At 54.5% G+C, this 23,447-nt stretch overlaps 1 protein-coding gene across 2 annotated transcripts; it reads left to right on the top strand.

Moving 5' to 3' along the window:
• The first annotated feature begins 8,526 nt into the window (after window positions 1–8,526).
• Window positions 8,527–22,115, top strand: PGF (placental growth factor). 2 transcript variants are annotated; one of them, XM_050798903.1, is made up of 7 exons: window positions 8,527–9,105; window positions 10,326–10,368; window positions 14,707–14,903; window positions 15,672–15,748; window positions 17,847–17,876; window positions 17,980–18,042; window positions 21,215–22,115. In XM_050798903.1, the coding sequence occupies exons 1-7, from the start codon at window positions 9,031–9,033 to the stop codon at window positions 21,240–21,242; spliced, it is 513 nt and encodes a 170-aa protein (XP_050654860.1). In that variant the 5' UTR covers window positions 8,527–9,030; the 3' UTR covers window positions 21,243–22,115. The 2 variants fall into 2 exon arrangements, with proteins under 2 accessions (XP_050654860.1, XP_050654861.1); XM_050798904.1 differs by lacking the exon at window positions 17,980–18,042.
• The last annotated feature ends 1,332 nt before the right edge of the window (window positions 22,116–23,447 follow it).

Raw genomic sequence — 23,447 nt, forward strand, 5'->3', positions numbered from 1 at the left:
CTTCTCAACCTGACCCCAGGCAGCCTCACCTCCAGGCATAGCCCTTCCCCTCCCCTGCACACAGTCTAGCCCCATCAGGTTCCTAGATGTTCCTCAAATAACCCATACTGTGTCCAGCTTCACTCCTTGACTATAATACCCTTTCTGCCCTTCTATTCCTCATAAGCTTCAATCCGTCCTGTAAGATGCTACACAAGCATTAGTTTCTCCAGGTGACGACTTTCCTGACCCCTTTCCTGCTCCCTCTGTGGGCCTCCTCAGAAGTCTCTTGAACACTCTGTCTTCCACACACCTGAATGTGCTGGAGGGGACAGGCCATCCGGAACGTGCAGACCTGCTCAGCTGCCTGTAACCACGAGTCTGTATCAGAGCCCCTGCAAGCTCTTTTTTTTTGCACAGACTTGGTATTAAGCCATTGTTAAGCTGTACCTCCTGGACTGGAAGCTGCTTGAGAGCCATCACGGTCTTGGTGTCCCCAGCACTGAGCCAGAGCTGGCACCATGCAGGGTCGAATGCAGGAAGAATCCCCAGAACACTCAGTTTCTTGTCTCCTTCCTCCTTAGCTCAGGCCACTCCTGCCAGGAGCCTCTGCTCTTTGTCAGGAACGAACGCAGAACCTGCCATGCAGATGCTCTGGTCCTGTGGAATCACCCACTCTGGCCTCCCTCTCTGTGAAGCACAGAGGACAACTGACCAAGCTGTAACGCTCCAAGCGATGACAGTAAAATGGATCAGATCTGGCTTTCCCAGAGTCCTCACCCAGATCCATGCTGCTCCAATTATGAGTTTAGTCCATACTGTTTCCACTGACCTCCTATTCCCTAGCAGAGACAGTGTCACTCCCAACAAGCACGTTAGCCCCGTGTCATCCTCCAGGATCCCCAGATCAGGATGAGCACTGGATCTCCCGCCAAGTGGAGACTCCAGACTTTCACCCCACTGCCAGTTCTGGGACACCGAGTGACAGCCTTCGGGGCCAGACTGGCTGCCACCAGACTCCGCAGCCTTCGGACACAGTGCGCGGAGGGTGAGGGGCCGCTTCCTCTGCCTCTGAGACATGGGGGACCCCAAGCCCCTCCCACAGTCCCTCAGGGAAGTCCTTCAGTTACCACCCAGAAAGCAAGCATTGCTTTTTTCCCCCTTTTTGGGGGAGTCCCCTGAAGAAGACTTTAGTCACACTGCCACCTTGAAGACATGCTGGGGCATTAAGACCTCCTTCTCCAAGAAGCCTCAGGCCCTGGTCCTGGGGCCCATCTCCTCTCCCTTTTCACAGAATCTTCTAGCAGGGCTTGGATGCCTTCCTTAAGGGAAGGGCTGGCCAGGATTCACAGGCCAGGGAGATCCAATATTTATTTTGATCCCCCACCTTTATACACACATGCGCACACGCAGCCTAGCATCATCTTCCCCACCGTTTATGCTTCCTTAGCACTCTGCACCTTGGCCGTGTTCATCAGAGGCTGATTCATAATTTTCTGTGGTTGTCTAGGAACTGGGCCCGCCTCTGTCTCCTTATGTACCTGGCACAGAGAACAGGACCCATGGACATGGGTGCCCTCTTCTATCTCATCTTATCCCCAGATCCTTCTCTACAGAGAAGAGGGTCTTGGAGGTTGGCTCCTCCCCTTGGAGGGCTGAGAAATAACCCAGAGAGTCTCCTGTTCTGGGATGGCTTCCCTGACAGGTGACCAGGGTGAGGTCTGCTGGAAGCTTGGAGGAAATGTATTTTCTCCCAGAAATAATTAAGATCACTAAAGTTATTAAGCATTTACAACGTACTGTGCTGCATGATTGGCTTCCTCTTTCTTGTTTAAGCCACACAGCCCACCTCTGAGATGGGTTAGGAAGCTGCAAAGACTTGCCCGAAGTCACACAGCCAGTAAGAAGCAGGATCTTAATCCCTCCCCGACACTGTCTCCTTGGTCATCCTCAGCTGATCCTTGTCCATTTCTCTTGCTTCTGTTACTTTTGGGCTGCGGGACCCAGGACCTCGCGTAAGTGACTTCACCTCTCTCGACCCATTTTCTCAGCTGAAATGTGGGCACAATAATACTTCCCTTGAAGGTGGTTGAGAGATTTCCAGGTATTGAACATGTTAAGCAGGGAGCCTGCACACAGTAGGTGCAAATGGCAGGAGCTACCACCTGCCAGCGTCCCCCCAGGCCTCCCCAGTGGAGTGGTGGCAGAGGAAGGGGGGATCGACTGCCCCCTCTGAAGAGAACCACCCAGCTGTCAACCTGAGGCAGGACCGCCCCGAGCGATCGCGGGGCTCTCCATTTCTCCAAAGGCTCCATTCCTCATCACAGCCAATTAGTTACAAATAGCTTCCTCTCCTCGTGTATCACTTACACAACAGAGAGAAAGGGGTGATTGTTCCTGAGGAAGAAGGTCTCCCTGGGCCCCTCTCGCCAGAGCAGCTGAGAGCTGCAATGGGGATGGGAAAAGGGCTTAGGAGAAGAGGGGCACAGTCCCGGGAACTAAGATGTGGTGGGTCCCAGGCAGGTGGGAAGGGACTGGCTGAGTGTCCACCCCTGGTGGGCAACAGACAGGCAAGGGTCCAAGGCTTAGAAAGGGCCCTATGTTGTAAGAGCAGAAAACGAAGATAGCTCAGAGGTCTCACTCCTGAATAGCAGCTCACCAAGCCATCCCCAGCTGGGGAGGGATTGTCACCCTATGGGGTACCTGGAACACAGCAGGTGCCCGGCCTCTGGATTTCAGGAGAGCTTTCTACACCACTGGGATACAAACACTATCTCTCAAATCAGCCATCGCTGGCACTCCGGTCCTCCAGGTTTCCTTCTTCTTTCTTTTTCCTTTTTGTTTTTTGTTTTCCAGAGACAGGATCTCGCTCTGTCGCCCAGGCTGGAGAGCAGTGGTGTTATCACAGCTCACTGCAGCCTCAACCTCCTAGGCTCAAGCAACCCTCCTACCTCAGTCTCTTGAGTAGCTGGGACCACAGGAACATGCCACCATGCCTGGCTTTTTTTTTTTTTTTTTTCATAGAGATGGGGTCTCACTATGTTGTCCAGACTGGTCTCAAACTCCCCCTAGGTTTCAATAAAGCCCAGGTTACTGAAGCTGGGTCCTGGAAGAGCCTGGGAGGAGACTCGGTGTTGAGGAGGCTGTCTGGACATGAGGTGTGGGCTGTGGCTCCCAGAGCCTCCCTGTGTCCTTGACGGTCCTTGACTTTGCTGCCACCATTAAGCCAGGTCCCTCCATTAAAGCTTAGGGCCAAGCACGCACAGAGTCCCCCTTTGTCACCGCTCTTAGCACAGCTGAGACCAGCTGGCATTTTCACAAAGGGCTTTACTAAATACTAAGGGAGAACAAAAGGGAAATAATTACAGAAAACACGAAAAACCCAGCCCTGGCTGCCAAGTTCCCAAAGTACAGGTTTCCATTCCTTTGGTGACGACACGTCGCCCCAGAAGCCTGGGACAAGGCCGTGGGCACCTCGCCTGGCTTCCCTTGTTCCCAGCTCTTGTGGCAGATGCCATCTTGTTTCCCACCCCTGGGAACACTTGGTCACCCATGGGCTCTTCTCCTGGCCCCCTTCCAACAGGGCCCCACCCCAGGCCTCCCACTGGGTTCTGGTCTCTGGCCTGAGACATAAGCCTTGTCCCTTGGCAGCTGGTGGGGCTGTGGTGACCAACCCAGCACATGATTACACAGTAACAAAAGGTGGTTCTCCCACACTCCCCATCCCTCACCATCAGAGGGGCCCACCCAAGTTGATGGTTCTTGAGTATGGGGTCTAGGAGTGGGCACCTCTGAACAGCTGAAGGGCATGTGAGTAAGGAAGGGCCAGACTCGGGACATTTTCCCCATGGGGAAGGACTAGTCTCCGAGGATTGATCCAACTCAAAACATATCAATTTAAGGCCTACTATGTGCCAGGCACTGAGCAAGGTGTGGAGGCTACAAGGGTAAACAAGAGACACAGTGCCTGCCCTCTTAGATCTTACCTTCTGTTAGGCAAGACAGATAAGCAACTGGGCAATTATGATACTGAAGGCCAGGTGCCATGATGGAGGGGAATTCAAGGTACTGTGGGAACCTGGACCAGGGTGTCTTACCTAGTGCTGGTGGCCAGGGAAGCCATGGAAGCCTGCCTAGAACAAGTGCATAAAGAGAAGAAGAGCCCAGGATGGAGGTTGGGGTGGATCCACAGGAAATCGCAGCCCAGGAGGCAGGGGGAGAAGGCAAAGGAGCTCAACCAAGCATCTGCTTGCTGGCAGCTTTGAATAGCTGTTGCCTATAATGTAGGTTCAGTCTATAAAATGAAAAGGCTGTTGGCCCAGAGCTGCCCACTGTTGCCCTTTCTACCAGCCAGGATGAGGAAGATTTTAATCCTTGGATGCTACACTTCTCAGCCACCCAAGTCCGGGACTCAGGAACAAGGTCAGAGGCAGAGGGTGTTTACCCAGGACCACTTGAGACACCTCTCCAGAGGCAGGTGCTGAACTGTCATTAGGAGGGGACAAGTCATCACTAGGGAAAAGTTCAGAGGGCCAAGACAACAAAGAGACTAGAAAACGGGAAAATGGCTAGAAAATGGGAAAATGAGTCAGGAAGCTGAAAACCTACAAGCTGGGATGGGTTGGGGCAGGTGTTTCAGGCTAACACCATGACTAATAGTATGGGAAATTGTGTTTGCAGGATGCCTTGGGGGCCAGGGGCTGGCCTGCAGACTGGAAGCCATGACTGCTCAGAGTCCACTACATTGTTGTGGCCCAGTGTTTCTACAGCCAGCCCCCCATGTTTATCTGTATCTGCCCGACTCCCCACATAAGAGTCAGCTCCTGAGATCAGGGCTCCTTCCTTCCACACATCAACCATCCCAAGTTTGTCAAGCATCCATTCTGCTCCAGCATGGGGAAGACCCAGAAACAGCTCAAGACTTCAGCCCTTACCTTCAACGTCCTTGCAGTAAGATTGGGAGCTAGCGCTTAGGTTCACTGGAAAGACCTTTGGAGAAAGATCTCAGCTTGATCACCATCACTGTTCCTTTTTTAGTAGCTAAACAACTATTGGAAAATTACATAAACTCCCTGGGCCTCCATCTTTCCATCTTCAAAATGGAAATAATTAAAACCTACCACTACAGGGTTGTGATCAGAATTAAAGAGACAAGGTGGTTAGAGCACCAGGCACACTGTTTGGCATATAATAGGTGTTCAATAAATATTACTTCTCTCCCTGAAACAACAGCAAGTGATTGTGGTGATAAACAGTTAAGTGTTGAGCTGGGGGCACTGACTGCCACCCCTAAGCCCCTGGGTCTACTTCCAGGGCCTCAGTGACAGTTGAGGATTGAGAGACTGCACTGTGATGGTGAGAATTAGTGTTTGTGTGCACCTATGCAAATCACTCCATTTTTTTCCTCCACTGCCACAGGCAGAAGCATAAGATTCTTTATTTTCTATCTCATGTCCATGCTACAGGACTCTGCTCTGTAACTGTAGTTGGTTTTTTTGGGGGGCGTTTTTTGAGGGGTTTTTTTTTTTTGAGACGGAGTCCTGCTTTGTCACACGGACTGGAGTGCAGTGGCACAATCTCGGCCCCCTGAAACCTTTGCCTCCTGAGTTCAAGGGATTCTCCTGCCTCAGCCTGCCGAGTAGCTGGGATTACAGGCACCTCCCACCACGCTCGGCTAATTTTTGTATTTTAAGTAGAGATAGGGTTTTATCATGTTTGCCAGGCTGGTCTCGAACTCCTAACCTCAGGTGATCTGTCCTCCTCGACCTCCCAAAGTGCTGGGATTACAGGCGTGAGCCACTGCATTCAGTCTAACTATAGTATTTTTATTTCTCTAATACAAGTCAAAAATTAAATTAGAAATCATGCCCAATTGCTACCATTTTTTGCACCACAGGTGCTTTCTTAGTCCTCGCACAACCCTATGAGATAAGTACAGTTATTATTCCCACTCTTACAGATGGAGGAAGCTGGGGCTCTGAAAACAAAGGAAGTTGTTTGAGGCAATGTGGCTGGTCAATAGTGGGGCCACTGTGCAAAGGAGCACAGCCTAGGCAAGATGGCAAGACCCTGTCTTTACATTAAAAAAAAAGTTTTTAAATTAACTGGGCATGGTAACACACACCTGTAGTCCCAGTTATTCTGGAGGCTGAGGCGGGAGGATCCCTTGAGCCCAGGAGTTGGAGGCTGCATTGAGCTGTGATCACACCAATGCACTGCAGCCTGGGAGAGAGAGCAAGACCTTGTCTCTAAAAATTTAAATTTAAATTTAGAAAATTTTAAAAAAAGGGTGGAGCAGAACTACTAGCACAGCTGCTCTGGACTGGATGTGAGCAAGAACAAACTTTGATTCAATCCATGGAAATGTTAGAGTCTCCTTGGTCTCTGCCACTGAGCCTACCCTAGGCTAATTCATCTCACAACCCAGGAAGCTGGGTTTAGAAGGGTATGGTCCCCAATTTAGTGATGAAGGACTGAGGTGCACTTGTGGGAACCACAGACTTCACCCAAAGTGTGGAGTTCACTCAGGAAAGAGAACTTCGGCATCCCCAGCCATCGGTATCCCCCCACTCCATTAACATAAACTTAGAGAGACCCTCCGTATCATATCCCTAGCACCTAGAACAGTGCCTGGAGCATAGTAGGGCTCAGGCAACACTTGCCAAATGAAAAAACAAATTAATGAATACAGGCTGGGTGCGTCTGGCCAACATGACAAAAACCCGTCTCTACTAAAAATACAGAAATTAGCCAGGCATGGTGGCGTACACCTGGAATCCCAGCTACTTGGGAGGCTGAGGCATAAGAATTGCTTGAACCCATGAGGCAGATGTTGCAGTGAGCCAAGATTGCACCATTGTCCACCAGCCTAGGCAACAGAGCAAGACTCTGCCTCAGAAAAAAAAAATACAAACTCATACACAAAAGACACATCCCATGCATAAGTGCTAGAAACACTCAGTTATAGATAAGCATATATAATGAAGATACTTAAGCACATGCACACACAGTTGTGCACAATACACACCTGTGCCCACAGACACAAATCCATACCCAAACTAAAGACACACACAAACACATGCATATGTACACAAAGATGTTATGGGCAACATATACAATACAGATATGCACAAACACACACCTACTCACCTGCATACACATGCACAGTGACCCTCCACAATGACCCCGGGCCCAGGAAGGGGTTTGTCTACCCCAAGAACCCCAGCTTGTTTGAGGCTCATCAGAATATTCCTTGCAGACCCCACTTAGCTGGCTGGTGACTGGCCTCCACCTCCTGAACCTCCAGGCTTAGGGCCGGCCAGGCAGGCAGGCTGCATCTCTGGCAGCCCCTCGTGGGTGGGCAGGCAGGCAGGCAGCAGACACAGAGGTCACTGGGGTGAGAGCTGGGGCTGCCCTGGCCTCCCTGCTCCTGGCTGGAATGTAAGCTGTAGGGGCCACTTCCCAGGCCTCCCTCCTCCCCCACAGCCACCCACCAGCCCCAGGCCCAGCCCAACTCGTGACTCCCAATCCTGCCAGGTTCCTGCAGCTTGGGAGCTGGACACAGAAGGCAGTGAGAGGGGTGGTGGTAAAGAAAGATCCAGAACCAAGGGAGGGCACACACAAACGCACAGAGAGAGGCACGGTCTTCACCCACAGAGACAGATATACACAGGCAGGCATGCAGACTCACAGTCCCATTGAAAGATACACATTCAGACACTTCCAAACACACCCAGACACACAGTGGACACGTACAAATCACACAAGAATACAGAGATATAGAGACCTGACCCCCACAGACAAATACAGAGTCGTATTTGGATGTACAGTAGTCACACGCACTCAGACCACACAGAGGCTCGGACACACAGCACACGTGGATATTCACAGACCCGCAAATGCCCGTGCACATGTGCAGATACACGCGGACCCCCGCGCAGCGAACAGTTCCTCCTCGACCAGGGACCAGGAGGAGATGCCTGGGTGAGGCCACAGGGAGGGTCTGAGAAGACTGTTTCCCAAGGAGGCAGCAGGCCTGATCCTCCAGTCAGGTGCCCTGAGGGGTTTCCTGTGGGCCGCCCACTGTGTCCATGCCTGGCTAGGAGGATGGTGGGTCGGGTGAGAGACGGTTCTGGAGTCACGTAGGGCTTGGGTTTTGTCTCTGCCAGTTTCTCGGACACACAGATGCGCGCACACACACAACACACACACACACACTTTCCAAGAATGCCTATGTCCATTCGACATACGCAGGCAGGGGTGCTCTCGGAGCCTCGGTTTCTTCATCTATAAAACGGGGCTAGGAATCCCTTGGCCCCCGAGGTGTGTGGGCATGGCTGCCTTCCCAGGGATCCGGGACGGCCCTTCCTGCAGAGGCCGCTAGGACATGAGCCTTGACGGCTGACGCTGGGCTCCACACCTGGATGGTCCCATCCCAGGTGACGGCCCCGAGAGCCGAAGCGGGGCTGTGGGCTCTGCGGGCGGGCGCGGCGTGGCCCGGGGAGCTGCGGGCTGGGCTCCTCGAGGCGTGCGGATCTGCCGAGCGCCCCTCGCAAGCACTGCGGGCTCCGGCGCTGCGGGCTGGCCGGGCGCTGCGGGAACTCAGCTCGGGAACCTCTTCTGCTGTGGGCGGGGCAGGCCCGGAGCCCCGCCCCAGCTCAGCCCCTGAAACCCAGGCGCGGGCCGGCTGCAGTCCCAGAAGGGAGCTGCTGTCTGCGGAAGAAACTGCATCTTCGGACGGCCGCCCAGCTGCGGGAGGACCTGGGGTGGCACTGGGCGCCCGACGGACCCTCCCTGGGACCCGCCTGCCCCTCGGCGCCCCGCCCCGCCGGACCGCTCCCGGTCGGGCTCCCCAGCCATAGCCTTACCTGCGGGCTCCTGACTCCCCACGGCTTCCAGAAGATGCTCGAACCACCGGCCGGGGCCTCGGGGCAGCAGTGAGGGGGGTGTCCAGCCGCCCACTCAGCTCTTCTGCTCCTGTGCCAGGGGCTCCCCGGGGGATGAGCATGGTGGTTTTCCTTCGGAGCCCCCTGGCTCGGGACGTCTGAGAAGATGCCGGCCATGAGGCTGTTCCCTTGCTTCCTGCAGCTCCTGGCTGGGCTGGCGCTGCCTGCTGTGCCCCCCCAGGTAAGAGCTACCCCCACCTAGCCCGGCTCCCCTGACCTCCCTATCCCAGCACTGGAAGCAGGGGACTCTGAAATCACAGACTCGCTCCAGGGAGCAGCAAATCCAAGGATGTCCACATACTTCCTAAAGGCCAGGCTGGACTTCTTTCGTTTGGGAAGAGACCTCAGGCTGGCTGTCCCCCAGGTCCTGGGGGCTGTCTTAGTGGGGGCAGGGAAGCCACAGGGAGGGAGGGAGGGAGGTTTCCTGTCTGGCCTCTGGAGCCCTGGTGGCTTTGCTAAAAGCATCTGTCCACTAATCCCAGGCGGGTCCCTGGCCTTGTGGTCAGGGTCGAGGCCCCATGGCCAACCAGGCGTCCCCAGGACCTCTGACCTGGCCTGGTGGGGGTGGTGGAGGAGCCAGCTGAAGAGGCTGATGGTGGGAAGGCTGGGCCCTGCCCCCACCAGGGCTCAGGACTGAGCCGTGGGCTCCTGGGTGGGCTGGGGATGAGACAAGGGGTCTCGCTGTGCCTTTTCTCCTGGGTGGGTGGCCGGAGGTCCTGAGTGCAGGGCCTGGGGAAGTGAGCAGGGCCCTTTTCCCAGGAGCCGGGTGAGTCTGGCTGGGAGCCAGCTTGGGCAGTGAAATCCTGACAAAGCCAATGAGCTCCCTTCCCACTGTGTTGTCCCACTGCCCTGGGAGTCCCCAGCCCCAGCCCAAGAGTAGGAGTGGGCTGGGCAGTCCCTGAGGAGCCCGAGCAGCCCAGCCACCCGCCTGCCTGCTGCAGGGCTGGCCAGAGGTGTAACGTTACCGGCTGCACCAGCTCATGGCGCCACCCGCTCCAACCCCTCCGCTCCCACCAGCTGATCACCTCCCCCTGGGCTCTGGCACCCAGCCAAGGCGGGCTGTACAGGGCCCGGCAGGGTTGAACTGGGGGGGCTGGGTAGAAGGGAGACCCACAGGATTGGAAGATCTTTGGGACGCAGCAGGCCAAGGGTCTCCAAGAGCTTCTAGCCTCCCATCCTTTTCCAAATGAGGAAAACTGAGGCCAGAGAGGGGTGGGACCTAACCTATCTAGGGTCCGGTGAGTTTTTAGTTGTGCTCAGGCTGCTCTGAGACAGGGCAGAGCCTGTGCAGCAAGTGGGAAGGAATCCAGAGGGGCCCCTACCTTCCTGCCATCACACTTGGCCCAAGAGTGCAGAGCCCCAAGGTGTCCCAGGCTCATCTCTGTACCTTTCTGTCCACAGCAGTGGGCCTTGTCTCCTGGGAACGGCTCGTCAGAGGTGGAAGGTAAGCTGGCCAGGCTGGGGGTTTGCATGATCCCCAAGCCCCTCTCTTCCTTTCTCCCAAGCCCAGGCGTGGCATAAAGTGTGGGTACAGGTTGATAAAAGTTGGGGAGAGCCTACGAGCTAGATATCCTAGCTGATGACTTTGGCAGGGCCTAAGAGATCCCCTCATGGTGACCCAGAGACTAGAGAGGTGTGGGCTGGGGTCACCAGCACACAGAGAGTGGGACTGGGGCCAGTATAGCCAGGGTTCATTGAGCTGGCTCAGAGCCCTTCCCCAGCATGATTTAAGCGTATGGATGGGGTCTTGGAGGACAGAGTGGGGAGTGAGTGCCAGGGGCCAGAATGGGGGTCTGGGAGCTGGATGCAGTGTGCAGTCAAGAGGATCAGGAATGGGTGAGGGGCCCTCCCCAGCAGCCCAGCCCTGGTGGAACTGCCTGGATCTGACCATGCCTTTCCATTGATTATAAACAGACAGAACATGAATCGTGCCCTCCCTGGCCCCTCCACTCCCCGCCCTGGTTGCCTCAAGAGGGAATCTTCAAAGGGCAACGAGACGTTTGCCAAAGAGACATACGTGCAGAAGGCAGGAGGCCCATGCCAGGCCCCCTACCTCGCTCCTCCCTCCCTGCCTCTCCAAGACGTGCAGAGCGGCCACACGCCACCGCTGAGGCTTCCCCTGCGCCATGGGAGAGGGGGCATGTAGGAACATGCACACGCACACGCGTGATAGCCATCTGCGTGCTGGGAACACCCTCTGCTGGCCTTGCCTGCCTGGCAGCCCGCCTCTCCCGGGCCTGGTCATACTCTGACACCTGAGGCTCAGGCCCTAGACCCCTGAGCAGGTAGAGGAGGCAGCTGCCCTTGACTTCATGGATGCCTCCCTTGCTGTGCCTCTGGAACCAGCACAACATTATGCTCCTTGGGATTTGGGGAAGGACCCATCCCCTACCTCCACACTATCCCCTTTTTGGTGCTTTTAGTGTAGGTCAGGCCACAGCTACCAAAGATGCCTTAGCCTCAGTTTCCTCATCTGTAAAATGGGAGCCTTAGGCTATGTGATGTCTATGGTTTCTTCTTTTTCCGAGATTGAAAAAGGGACCTGTTCTCTAACTCCAGGGAGGAGAAATGGGTGTACATATCACCCAGGATTCGAGGTGAGGAGGCCTGGAAGTGTAGATTCGTTAGGTCAGCTCTCCTGTCACACTTATCAATCAGGGAGTGTGCAATCTGACCGGGAGAAGTACAATGAGCTTTGCACTCCAGCTCTCCAAATCTGAAAATGTCATCCCACCTATTAACACCAGAGCAAGAGGCAGCATGGCCAGCCATGGGCGTTGATTTTTACTATTACTATTCACAGGAACAGTGTTAGGCATTTTCTGTCATTCTGTTTTGACCACAGGCTGTGAAGTAGGAAGGCGATGTACTCCATTTTTACAGATGCAGGACCTGAGGCTCAGAGAGGCCCTGGGGGTCGCCCCAAGCCTCAGGCACTCCTCATGGATCTGGCAGAACCGAGTGCTCCCAATAGCTCCGTGGCTGATCAGGCATGAGCAGGGTGTCCCTTGTGGCAGGCTGTCTGTGTGCTCTGCCAGTGACCATGGAGAGGACACCTGTGGGCTTGGGCTGGTGGCCAGTGGCTCTGCCCAGCCCTGTGGCTCGTCCCCAGTGCCCTCCACAGAAACTTGCTCTCAGGATTAAGCATTTCTCTTCTGGAGTCTCCCCCATCCCAGGTGGTGGCAGGCAGGTGGGAGGCTCACTCTCAGGGCTGGCGAGAGAGCTGAGGGCCCACTCATGGCCTCAGGAGCAGCCCTGGGGACCACCCAGCTCTGGCAGTGCCTGAGGGGGCCACAGCTTCCCGTTGCTCTCACCCCCACCCCCTCCCGGAGCAGGTCTGGGGCGAGCGGAAGTGCTCTCAGGGACAGCTGAGCAGAGCTCTTTCCTGAGGGACATGGCCCACATCTGGGAGTGGTCACTGCACACTCCCTCAGCCTGGCCCCTCACCCAGCCCCTTTTGTTTCTCCCACACACCCATACGGGGGCCTTCAGGGATGAATTGCCCTCTTTCCTGGTGGCTGCCAGGTAAACCAGGCTCCAGCCCACCTCCTTCTCAGCCCTCCCGCAACGTGGTTCGGCAACGGGGCCGGGAAATTGGCAGATTCCAGGGTTTCAGGGACCCGGAGTCTGCATGGTGGGATGTGGGGTGAGGAAAGGAAATCCCTTCTGCCGCTGCCCAGGCCCAGCCAGTTCTGCCAAAGGTGGCCATGGCCCCGCAGCCCAGCTGGGTGGGCGTCTGTTTGCAGGATGGGAGGGGGCTGGGGTGCCCCTTCTCTGCTGCTGTCCCCTCGCTGATGACTGGTTCCAAGGCAGGAACCTGAATCTTCCGTGTTGTTTTGGCAGTTCGTTATTCCTCTGCTGTTATTTATGTTTTCCATAAAGGTGGAGATTAAACGTTCAGAGTCACGTAGTGCTCATGAAGATTTTAAACTAAACACACAGCTCTAGGAGCTGGTGATAGGGAGGTGCTCTCTGACCCTGGACTGCAAAGGCAGGCTTCCCTGCACTGTGGGCACCTTTGGGGAGAGAGGCCTTGTTTCCCACTGGGTTCCGGGGCAGTACCCGGGGCATGGAGTGGTAGAGTCAGGGGAGGCCTATGGATTCCCCCCACCGCCAGCCCCTAGCCCAGCCCTAGTGCCCTCTAAGCAGAGCAGGGTAGAGTGGAGCAGCAAACAAGCAGATAACACTGTTTATTGCCTCTATGACTGCCTAGCCAGCTCCACATGGACACACCGCCTCTGGGTATTTTCCACCAGTTTGCAGCCTTTCCCGAGGGCCTCTGCTAGGACTGAAGTTTATTTTTCTTCTGAGATTACCAGGAGGCGCATGTCCTCATAGGCTCAGTGGAATGGACTTTGGCCCCTTCTGCCTCCTCGGCAGAGGCCTGGAAGAAATGAGGGGTTGCTGGGAGAGGCCATTATTCCATGGCAGAGGCTGCAGGGCCCCGGTGAGCCAGCTCCTGATTCTTTCCAACTAGCTGATGATGACCATCAGATGCAGAGCAGGATGACCCAGACCCGGGGGCGTTTCTCTGTCCATGGTCTCCGGGCTGGGCTGGGTTGCAGGCACTGATTCACAGGTGGTTGGTCAGAAAGGGAAAGACCTTAGCAACCATTTATTCCCAACCTTCTTTTTTCCCACCTGAGGAAACTGATCTACCCAGAAAGGTTAACTGATCTCCCCAAGGTCACACAGCCAGTGTGGGGCTGGGACTGGAAGCCAGGTGTCTGACTCTGGCCACTCTCTGTGAGCCTCTATTTGGGGCCTGGTCCCAGGCCTTCACCCAAAAGAGCGGCATCTTTTGAGGGATTCCAGATCAGCCCTCAAAAGATCCCATCACGATCACCAGGACATCATGGGGGTCAGGGATGTCCTGGACGATCCTCGGTGAACTATCATCTAATCAACCAGGAATGACTTAGCCTGTGTTTACGGGTACATCCATCTCTGCCCTCATAGAGCCTCGGGTTGGTTGTAAAGGAGATAAGAGCCACCAGTGACAGAGATAAGACAACCCCTTGGGGCCAGGCCGTGCTCAAGGGAGGCTCATCTGTGCACACTGGAATTGCTGGGGAAGGCTTCAAAGAGGAGGTGGGGAGGCAGGCCTTGGAAAATGGCGAGTGGGCTTTATTTATTTGGATAGAAATGAGAGGAGGGGGAAGAAGAGCAGCTGTAGGGGCTGCAGAGTGCACAAGCCCAGAGCTGCGAGTGAATGCGGTGCTGCCGTGACTCACTGTGAGTGCTGGTTGGACTCAATGGAGAGGAGGGTCAGGCCACATTGCTGGATGTGGTCTTGGTTGCCAGGCAGAGGAGCTGGCACAGAGTGGAGCAGGAAATGAGGGAGCCGTGGAAGGTGTTTGAGCAGAGGAGTAAGGGAAGGCCAACCCTCCCTGCGTGACTCCAGAAATGACTGTTTTCTGCAAGTTCTCCGAGGTGGAGGAAGCACCGGTCGGGCTTGAGAAAGATCCAGAGGGCCTGGGCAGCTGCGGAGGCTACAATCCGCAAAGCTCCAGGGAGCCAAGGCAGATGTGGGTGCCTGAGTTGAGGACAGAGCAAAGCTTGGGGCCCTGAGAGATTCTGTTCCACGGGGATTTCCATCCAGCAGATGAGCTAAGGGGCCCACAGGCATTTCGGAGGGATCACATTAGGAATTGAGAGTTGAGGGAGCTCGGAAGGGGCTGGGGGCTGAACCTGGAAGGCCAGCGGGGCCTTGGGAGCCAGGTTTAGGGCTTCGAGGGGCAGGTCTCTGCTGGCCTGACCCAGCCCCCTTGCCTCCTCGCAGTGGTGCCCTTCCAGGAAGTGTGGGGCCGCAGCTACTGCCGGGCGCTGGAGAGGCTGGTGGACATCGTGTCCGAGTACCCCAGCGAGGTGGAGCACATGTTCAGCCCATCGTGTGTCTCCCTGCTGCGCTGCACCGGCTGCTGTGGCGATGAGAACCTGCACTGTGTGCCGGTGGAGACGGTCAATGTCACCATGCAGGTAGGTCCACACCCGGCCCTGGGGGGCCACCGAATCTGCCCACTAGAAGGGACCTGGAGAGGGAAGAAGATAGGCCCAGGTCCCAGGACTGCAGCCTGATTCCCAGGCCGGTGCTTCTACTACCCCAGCCCAGGGCCCTTCCTTCCTGAGCCCCCCGATGGCTCTGAGCCCACTCACCTCCACCCCCACCAGTTTTCTCAGCCTCATGCTGAGCCCTATCCCAAGACTCAGGGTGTCTAGTTAAAGCTGGAAAGAAATCTGCTTGTATTAAAGTCCCTGTTGACACCAGGAGCATTTGGTGCCTTTTCAAGCAAGTGCAGCTTACGTGTCACACACGCAGTGGTTTATTGAGCACTTAGTAATGCCAAGCACTGTCCTAGGCGTGCCACAAGTGGTACATCATTCAGTCCTTCAAGGCTGGTGTCATTCCCATTTCACAGATGGGGAACTCGAGGTTCAGAGATGTTATTTCACTTGTTCAGCAGGTAAAAGAGTCAAGATCTGAACACGGGTCTCTGACTCCAGAACATGGCCCCCTTCATGCACTATTGCTGTGCTAGTGCCCCCTGGGTAAGGAGTGACAGCGGCCTCCCTCAGGTCCCCGCGCAGCTGAGAGAGCCGTTTGCCTCACGCTGAGAGTGGAGTGAGGGCCTGTAGTCCACAGGCTACAGGAAACAGAATCGGGTTCTCCTTACAAGGAGAGAGAGAAGAGTACGGGAAACTCATGGGCCACTCCCCAATCCAGGCATCAACTCTTTCTTCCTTCAGCTCCTAAAGATCCGCTCTGGGGACCGGCCCTCCTACGTGGAGCTGACGTTCTCTCAGCACGTGCGTTGCGAGTGCCGGTAGGTCTCCGGGGTGGGGCGGGTAGCAGGGAAAGGCCCCCGTGCTCTTGGCACCCTCAGCAAAGATGGGTCCCAGGGCAGAGGCAAAGGCTGCCCCATCCCCGCCGCCGGCTGTACCTTTTTCCAGGCTGAGGGAGACCAAGAGGGCAGGACCAGGCAGGGGTGGCTGCCATTCATTTTGTCCCCCGACCAGCCAGTTTTGCCGAGGGAGCTGGTCCCAGCAGCTGGGGTACAGCTGTTGACATACTGCAAGGGAAGAGAGAGCGTGGGTCCCTCCCAGCCTCGCTGGGGTTTGGTGCGTGTCGTTCCCCTTCTCTGGGACGGGAGGCAGCTGCCACGGGCCTCTGAAAGAGGTCCCTGGAGGCGAAGACATTGCAAGTCTGAACTTAGTTCTGGGCCAAGCTGCATGCCCACAGGAGGGGGCAAACCGGGCTGAGAAGCAGCAAGAAGGACAAGCTCGGGTAGGAGAAAGGGGACAGAAGAAGGGTGACACTGTGGCTTCCCTGATGATATAGCACCCCGCTACGGCCCCTCCCAATCCGCAGAGCCTCTGACCAGCACCAGTCTTGCTGCCTGTGCCGGGGGCACTTGGAACATTGGTTAGCAGGAGCAACAGGCCTGGCACTGCCAACGAGGTTCAGGGAAGAGAAAAATGGGCTGAGCTGTTGCTCCTGGTACCACTGGGCCATGGATGAAGGCACCAGACTAGAAGTCCAGAGCCCTAGCCAGGGGCAGGAGGAGGGAAGACTACCACTTATTGTGTACCCATTTTGTGCCTAGCCCTGCAGGAGGCACTTGATTGTTTCTCATTTAGTCACATACATTTATTGAGCACCTACTGCATGCCGGGCATTGTCCTAGATGGGATGCAGTGGTGGGCAAGGTCCCTGCTCTCGTAACAACCCTGGGAGGTAGATCCTATTGTCATCCCCGTTTTATAGATGAGAAAATCAAGGCTCAATACAGTTTCATGATTTATCACAGCTAGTGAGTGTGGGAGGAGGGATTCTGAGCCCTGACCTAAATCCTAAGCCTTCATGCTACCTCTCATGGCCGTGACCACTTTTCTAGTAGCCCCTAGGCTTAGCCTAGCCTCCTGGGCAGGGCTATCGCTGCCCCTTTTGTTGGAGTGTTGGAGGCCCTGCCTCAACTTGTTTCCACCCGTCCCTCCAAGCCAGAGCTTATCCATATAATAGCTCGGTAATGAACCCTCCTGGGTGCAATGCTGGCTGGTGACCCAGAGTCACCTTCTACATCCCCTTTACCCTGACAGCCACTCTTTTGGGGCAGGCAGATGAAGAGACTGAGGTTCCAAGAGTGTCTCTCACTTGCCCAATATGGAGAGGTACAACCAGACAGTCCCAAGAGGCCCTGGTACCTTGCCGAGGCTCCCAAGGGAGGAACCAGCCGAGGGTAGCATGTCCTGGCCCCAAAGCTGACGGCTACCATGCTGGCCCATGTCTCCACCCACTGTTCCCAGGAAAGACTGAGGCCCTGTCCCCTGCCAGGAGCCAGGCAACAGGGACACCTTTCTTCTGGCTTCTGGGCCAACAGCCATAGCCCTGGGAGGCAGAGCCCAGACATGCCTGGTGACTTCAGGACTGATGCCCCCTCCCTTCCTCCCACCCCGCCGCTCACTCCCCATGTTGTTCCGGGTGGAGTGGGGGCTGTGCCCTGACAGGCAACCAGTCCACTGCCCGGCCATCATGTCCTGTCCCTGAGGAAATTCCCAGAGTGCACCCTGGAAGGAAGGGAAAAAAGCAGACAAAGAAAGTGAGAAAGAAAAAGCAGCAGAGAACAGACAGAAACGACCCCACATTTGATGCCAAGAGGCTGAGAAGTGCAGAAGCGGGTGACAGGGGTCCCCAGGAGGTTGATTTGTCCCTCTTGCGGTGAGGTCACCGGAGGCTGGAGTGGGAGCGAAGCCCCGGGCTCTGGCCACCTCTCCCTTGCCAGCTCCATGCTACCCCCTAGTGGCCTCAGTGTCAGCTGCAGGACCAGGACTTGGGATGTCAGAGGGGACCTATCCGGGCGGCAGGGAGCCCCACTTATTGCTTTCCTAACGGTCCTCTGCCCCTCTCTCTGTCTGTTTCCCTAGGCCTCTGCGGGAGAAGATGAAGCCAGAAAGGTAAGTGGTTTGGCTGGGGCTCGGGGCTATTCTCGGGCCTGCCAGCCTCTGTCCTAGCATGGGGGTCCCCAGCCACCTTGTCCTGACGCTTGGCTTATTGCAGGAGGAGACCCAAGGGCAGGGGGAAGAGGAGGAGAGAGAAGCAGAGGCCCACAGACTGCCACCTGTGAGTGCGCGGGGTCCCAGGGATGGCAAGGAGGCTGGGCCCGAGGGGAGCCCCGCCCTGCCGCCAGGGTTAGGCTGGGGAGCGGGAGAGGCAGGACTGAGGCCAGTCTTGGGGGCAGGACAGGGAGCCTCACCTCCTCAAGACTCTAGGGCCCAGGAAGCATCAGTGGACCTTGGTTTTTGTCCCGGCTTAGCCCTAGGTTTCCACTGACCTTGGACAAATCATTTCACCTTCGTGAGCCTAGCTTTTCTCTGTGTAGAATGAGGGGCAGGAGGTCCAGCAAACATTTAGTCACTCTACAAACATTTACTGAGCACTTCCTGTGTGTCAGGTACATCTGTGAGCAAACAAACAGGATTCCTGCACTAGGGAAACTAGAATTTCCCTTTTAGTGATGAGAAGTCTGTCATCAGCTGAGATGTTATCTGGGGCGACTTCCTAGTAGCCCTGGGGAACATGCGCCCCTCGCCACTGGCTCCCGGGAGCATTGCTGCTTCGGGTCCCCTTGCTGCTTCTAACCCACTTCATACCTGGTGGGCAGCAGAATGGAGCCCAGGCCTGAGTGTGGCTGGGAGAGAAGGATGAGAGAAGGGAAAACCCAAATCTGTGACAGTAAATAGAAAAAATAAAATATTTCACATGCACAGTCCATCAGTCACACGGGGGCTGTCCTTTAGGGGCTAAGCCTCCCCCACGCACATGCCTCCAGGAAGTTATTTCGTGCTATGGAGTGGAGTTGACCCAAGTCCTGACCCCATGAGCCCCACTCCATGAAGACAGGGATCCTGGGGAATGTGCCCCCCTAGGGTTTATGCTGTCCTCTCTTTTCTGGGCTCACGCAGCAATTTGGGGAACAAGCTGGCAGTGAAGTCCATCCAGGTCCGCGTTACCAGCCGGCACCCCGAGGCAGAAAGTGTCCCATGGCTCCAATTCCCAAGGCAGCAGTCTTCAGACATTTCACTAGAGAATCTCCTGAAAGAATTTCAAAAGTGGCCAGGCGCGGTGGCTCACGCCTGTAATCCCAGCACGTTGGGAGGCCAAGGTAGGTGGATCACTTGAGGTCAGGAGTTTGAGACCAGCCTGACCAACATGGTGAAACCCCATCTCTACTAAAACTACAAAATTAGCTGGGCGTGTTGGTGCACGTCTGTAATCTCAGCTACTTGGGAGGCTGAGGCAGGAGAATCGCTTGAACCCAGGAGGCGGAGGTTGCAGTGAGCCGAGATCATGCCACTGCACTCCAGGCTGGGTGACAGAGCGAGACTCCATCTCAAAAAAAAAGAATTCCAAAAGCTCATGTGCTCCCTTGCCCATTTTTAAGTTGACATTGAACATTTTCATCAGAATTATAAGTCAAGCCAGGCTCAGTAGCTCATGCCTGTAATTCCAGCAGTTTGGGAGGCTGAGGCAAGTGGATTGCTTGAGGCCAGGAGTTCAAGACCAGCCTGGGCAACATGGTGAAACCTTGTCTCTACAAAAAAATACAAAAACTAGATGGACGTGCCATGTGCCTGTAGTCCCAACTACTCAGGAGGCTGAGGTGGGAGGATCACCTGAGCCTGGGAGGTCAAGGCTGCAGTGAGCGGGGATCGATCCACTGCACTTCACCCTGATGACACAGCAAGAACCTGTCTCAAAAAAAAAAAAAAAGTATAAGTCATTACAAAGGATACACTTTCTGGCATATTATAAATATCAATATTTTAATACAAAGCTATTATATAACACTCTCCAGGTGTATCCTATTAAATACGCCATTTTAATGTTATACTTACCATCATCTACTTTTAAGAAAATGAATAAGCAAAAAAAAAAAAAAAAATACACGAACACCTCCTTTCATAACCCTTTGTATATTTACATTGTTTCTTTTTTTCTGGAACTTGTATTTCCATTTCACTCCCCACCCCCTAGAATTTCAGCCTAGTGTAATAGTACTTTTAATTTTCAGAAGGCTTTTATTGATTACCTTGTCATATTTATCTGCCACAAAAAAAGATATATGAGTTTGAATTATTTTAAATTTCCTGTAAGCATAAACCTAAATTAAATTTTCTCCTGAAATAAATTATCAAAATAATTCTTAGCAGCACCATTTGGTCAAAACAGCACAAATATGTCCTGCTTTAATAAATGTTCAACGTAAAAATACCATCAATTTGATTGGGAATGCATCTCAATGAGATGGATGTGGCTACCTCGTTTCAATTAGTAAATGAATCCATTAATGAATGTTATTTCCTGCCAGACTGAGACAGACTTCTGCATTAATTTAATTCCTGTTTATCATTTTTTTATTGATGAGAAGGTTGAGAAACCATGTTCACATAAATAAGTAAATGAGACTAGATGTCACTCAAGTACTTGAACTCCTTCCAAGTTATTTGCCAGAAATCTCAAGGTGCTCTGCTAAGAACAGATTACTTCTCATGATATCCTGGCTGACAATTTGGTTAAGCTGTTCTTCAGTTTTGTTGAAAGCCTTGGTTACCCAGTCATTAGCCATATTTTCTTTCTCAAGACCTACACCAATATCTCAAATTGTTCTTTTTTTCATGTCCCCAGAATACTTTTACCTGGCAGCAAAGCACTTTATAAGGATTTAGAATGAGCAAGATGTGTTGTGGCTAGAGAAGCAGATCTCAGCCACTGTCTCACAAAAATAATTTTAAGGCAATGCAGACCTGGAGGCTGAAAATGGATTTCTTTAAATCCATCGGTACTCAGTCCTTACGTGCGTCTAGTGGTACCCGGTCCCCTGTTTGGAGACTGCTGTCTTAGGGTAATCAGAGGCATGATTGCATGGAGTATGATTAGGTTCACATGTGGCTCTGTCACCAACTGGCCATGTGACCACAGGCAAGCTTCTTTACCTCTCTGGGCCTCAGTTTCCTAATCTTCACAAGAATAATCAGGGTGCCTTCCTCATGGAAGGTTGTTGAGGGTTAAGAAGACAGTGCTTGGCACAGGGCTGGGCACCTGGGTAAGTGCTTGGTAAAGGGTAGCTCCCAGCTTCTCCTCAGCTTGGGGCAAGCAGGAACTCAGGAGTGCTGGGCCCTCCCCATGCTCCCTGCCCAAGCTCCTCCTCTGGCCCTGCCCCTCCTCCATAGGAGGAGACTGCGCCCTCCACAGCATGCTGATACCCGCCCCATCTGTGCTTGGTCTCTGGCAGGTGCGGCGATGCTGTTCCCCGGAGGTAACCAGCCCCTTGGAGGAGAGAGACCCCGCATCCCCGGCTCGTGTATTTATTACCGTCACACTCTCAGTGACTCCTGCTGGTACCTGCCCTCTATTTATTAGCCAACTGTTTCCCTGCTGAATGCCTCGCTCCCTCCAAGACGAGGGGCAGGGAGGGACAGGACCGTCAGGAATTCAGTGCCTTCAACAACGTGAGAGAAAGAGAGAAGCCAGCCACAGACCCTTGGGAGCTTCTGCTTCGGAAGAAGCAAGACGCGTGGCCTCGCGAGGGGCAAGCTAGGCCCCAGAGGCCCTGGAGGTCTCCAGGGGCCTGGAGAAGGAAAGAAGGGGGCCCTGCTGCCTGTTCTTGGGCCTCAGGCTCTGCACAGACAAGCAGCCCTTGCTTTCGGAGCTCCTGTCCAAAGTAGGGATGAGGAGCCTGCTGGGGGTGCCACGGCCTGGCTGGTGGGAAGGCCAGCAGTGGGCGGAGGGGATGCAGCCACTTCCCTCTCTTCTTCTGAAGATCAGAACGTTCAGCTCTGGAGAACAGTGGTTGTCTGGGGACTTTTGCCACTCCTTGTGCCCCGTGATCTCCCCTCACACTTTGCCATCTGCTTGTGCTGGGACATTGTTCTTTCCGGCCAAGGTTCCACCACCCTGTCCCCTCTAAGAGACACATGCAGAGTGGGCCCCGGGCTGGACAAAGAGCTGCCTGGATGAGAAACAGCTCAGTCAGTGGGGATGAAGTCACCAGGGGAGGAGCCTGTGTGTCCCAGCTGAAGGCAGTGGCAGGGGAGCAGGTTCTCCGAGGGCCCTGGCACCCCCACAAGCTGTCCCTGCAGGGCCATCTGACTGCCAAGCCAGATTCTCTTGAATAAAGTATTCTAGTGTGGAAACGCTGATCTAGGGGGTGTGTCTGCTGGGGCAGTGAGCGTCAGCCAGAAACGGAAGCCACACAGACCCAGGGATGGGGGTGTAACAGGAACAGCACAGCACCTTCTCTGAGCCTCAGTTTCCTTATCTCAAAAGCCTCGCTCAGGCGACGAGAGGGCATGTCACAGCTCACGACAACATGTTAGCTTGCTCCTTCCTTCCTCCTTTTGATAGCTGAGGACACTTAGGCCCAAGAAGGTGAAATGGCTGATGGAGAGTTGAGACTGAAGTGGGGTTCAGAGGCCTGGCTTTGTTTGTAACTCACCGAGTGGCACTGGGCTTCCCTCTGCCTTCACGTTTCATCTCTGACCTGAGGGGCCTAACTGGATGGCTCTTCTGGCTTTGACACGTTTCTATTGAGTCCCAGTCTCAAGTCTTAGTGGCCCTGGGTGGTCACTGGAGACTGTTCCTGTGGAGGCCACTTCAAGGCTGCCCCCGAGGTCACCTAGCCTGCTCCTACAGCACCCTGGGGTCACCCCTCCCCTAACGAGGAGCTCCCAAGATGTAGTTTTGGTTCCAAAGTTGAGGAGAGGGTGGTCCCAGCCATTTTTTAACAGCATCAAGAGCACAATCTCCTCCTCCTCTCCCAGGTCTTAGGGCTGCCCCAGCCCAGTGCTGCAAGGGCTCCCGAACTCCTTCGGCCCTCCTGAGAGGCATCCTGGGCTGGGTCTCAGGGCACTGAACAGCAGCCCCTACAGCCTGCTTGGGCTGCCCGACAGACGCAGGGACCAGCAGATGCTGCCTGGATTTAAATAAATCTTTTTTTTTTTTTTATTTTATTCATTTTTTTTTTTTGAGGCGGAGTCTCCTTCTATCGCTCAGGCTGGAGTGCAGTGCCACAATCTCAGCTCACTGCAACCTCCACCTCCCAGGTTCAAGTGATTCTCCTGCCTCAGCCTTCTGAGTAGCTGGGATTATAGGCATGTACTACCATTCCCAGCTACTTTTTTGTATTTTTAGTAAAGACAGGGTTTCACCATGTTGACCAAGCTGGTCTTGAACTCCTGACCTCAAGTGATCCGCCTGCCTCAGCCTCTCAAAGTGCTAGGATGACAGGCATGAGCCACCATGCCAGGCCTATTTTTTTTAATCCAAACCACTTACTATCAAACTCCCCTCTGCTTCTGACCTGCAAGGGGTGTGTGTGTGTATGTGTGTGTGTGTATTGTGTGTGTGTGTGTATGTAGTGTGTAGGTGTGTGTATGTGTGTGTGTTTGATCTTATATGTTGTTATATGTACTGGGGGAAGAGAAGTTCCCCCATTCTCTCCTCAGCCTCACTTCCTCATCTGAGGC

The sequence above is a fragment of the Macaca thibetana genome, chromosome 7, assembly GCF_024542745.1.
Source record: "Macaca thibetana thibetana isolate TM-01 chromosome 7, ASM2454274v1, whole genome shotgun sequence".
Classification (NCBI taxonomy): domain Eukaryota; kingdom Metazoa; phylum Chordata; class Mammalia; order Primates; family Cercopithecidae; genus Macaca; species Macaca thibetana.

Bases quoted from the DNA above. Each gene is read 5' to 3' on its own strand.
- PGF (XM_050798903.1), top strand. From the start codon at position 9,031: ATGCCGGCCATGAGGCTGTTCCCTTGCTTCCTGCAGCTCCTGGCTGGG. The intron at 10,369-14,706 runs GTAAGCTGGCCA...GCCTCCTCGCAG, and splicing joins CGGCTCGTCAGAGGTGGAAG to TGGTGCCCTTCCAGGAAGTG. The intron at 17,877-17,979 runs GTAAGTGGTTTG...GGCTTATTGCAG, and splicing joins GAGAAGATGAAGCCAGAAAG to GAGGAGACCCAAGGGCAGGG.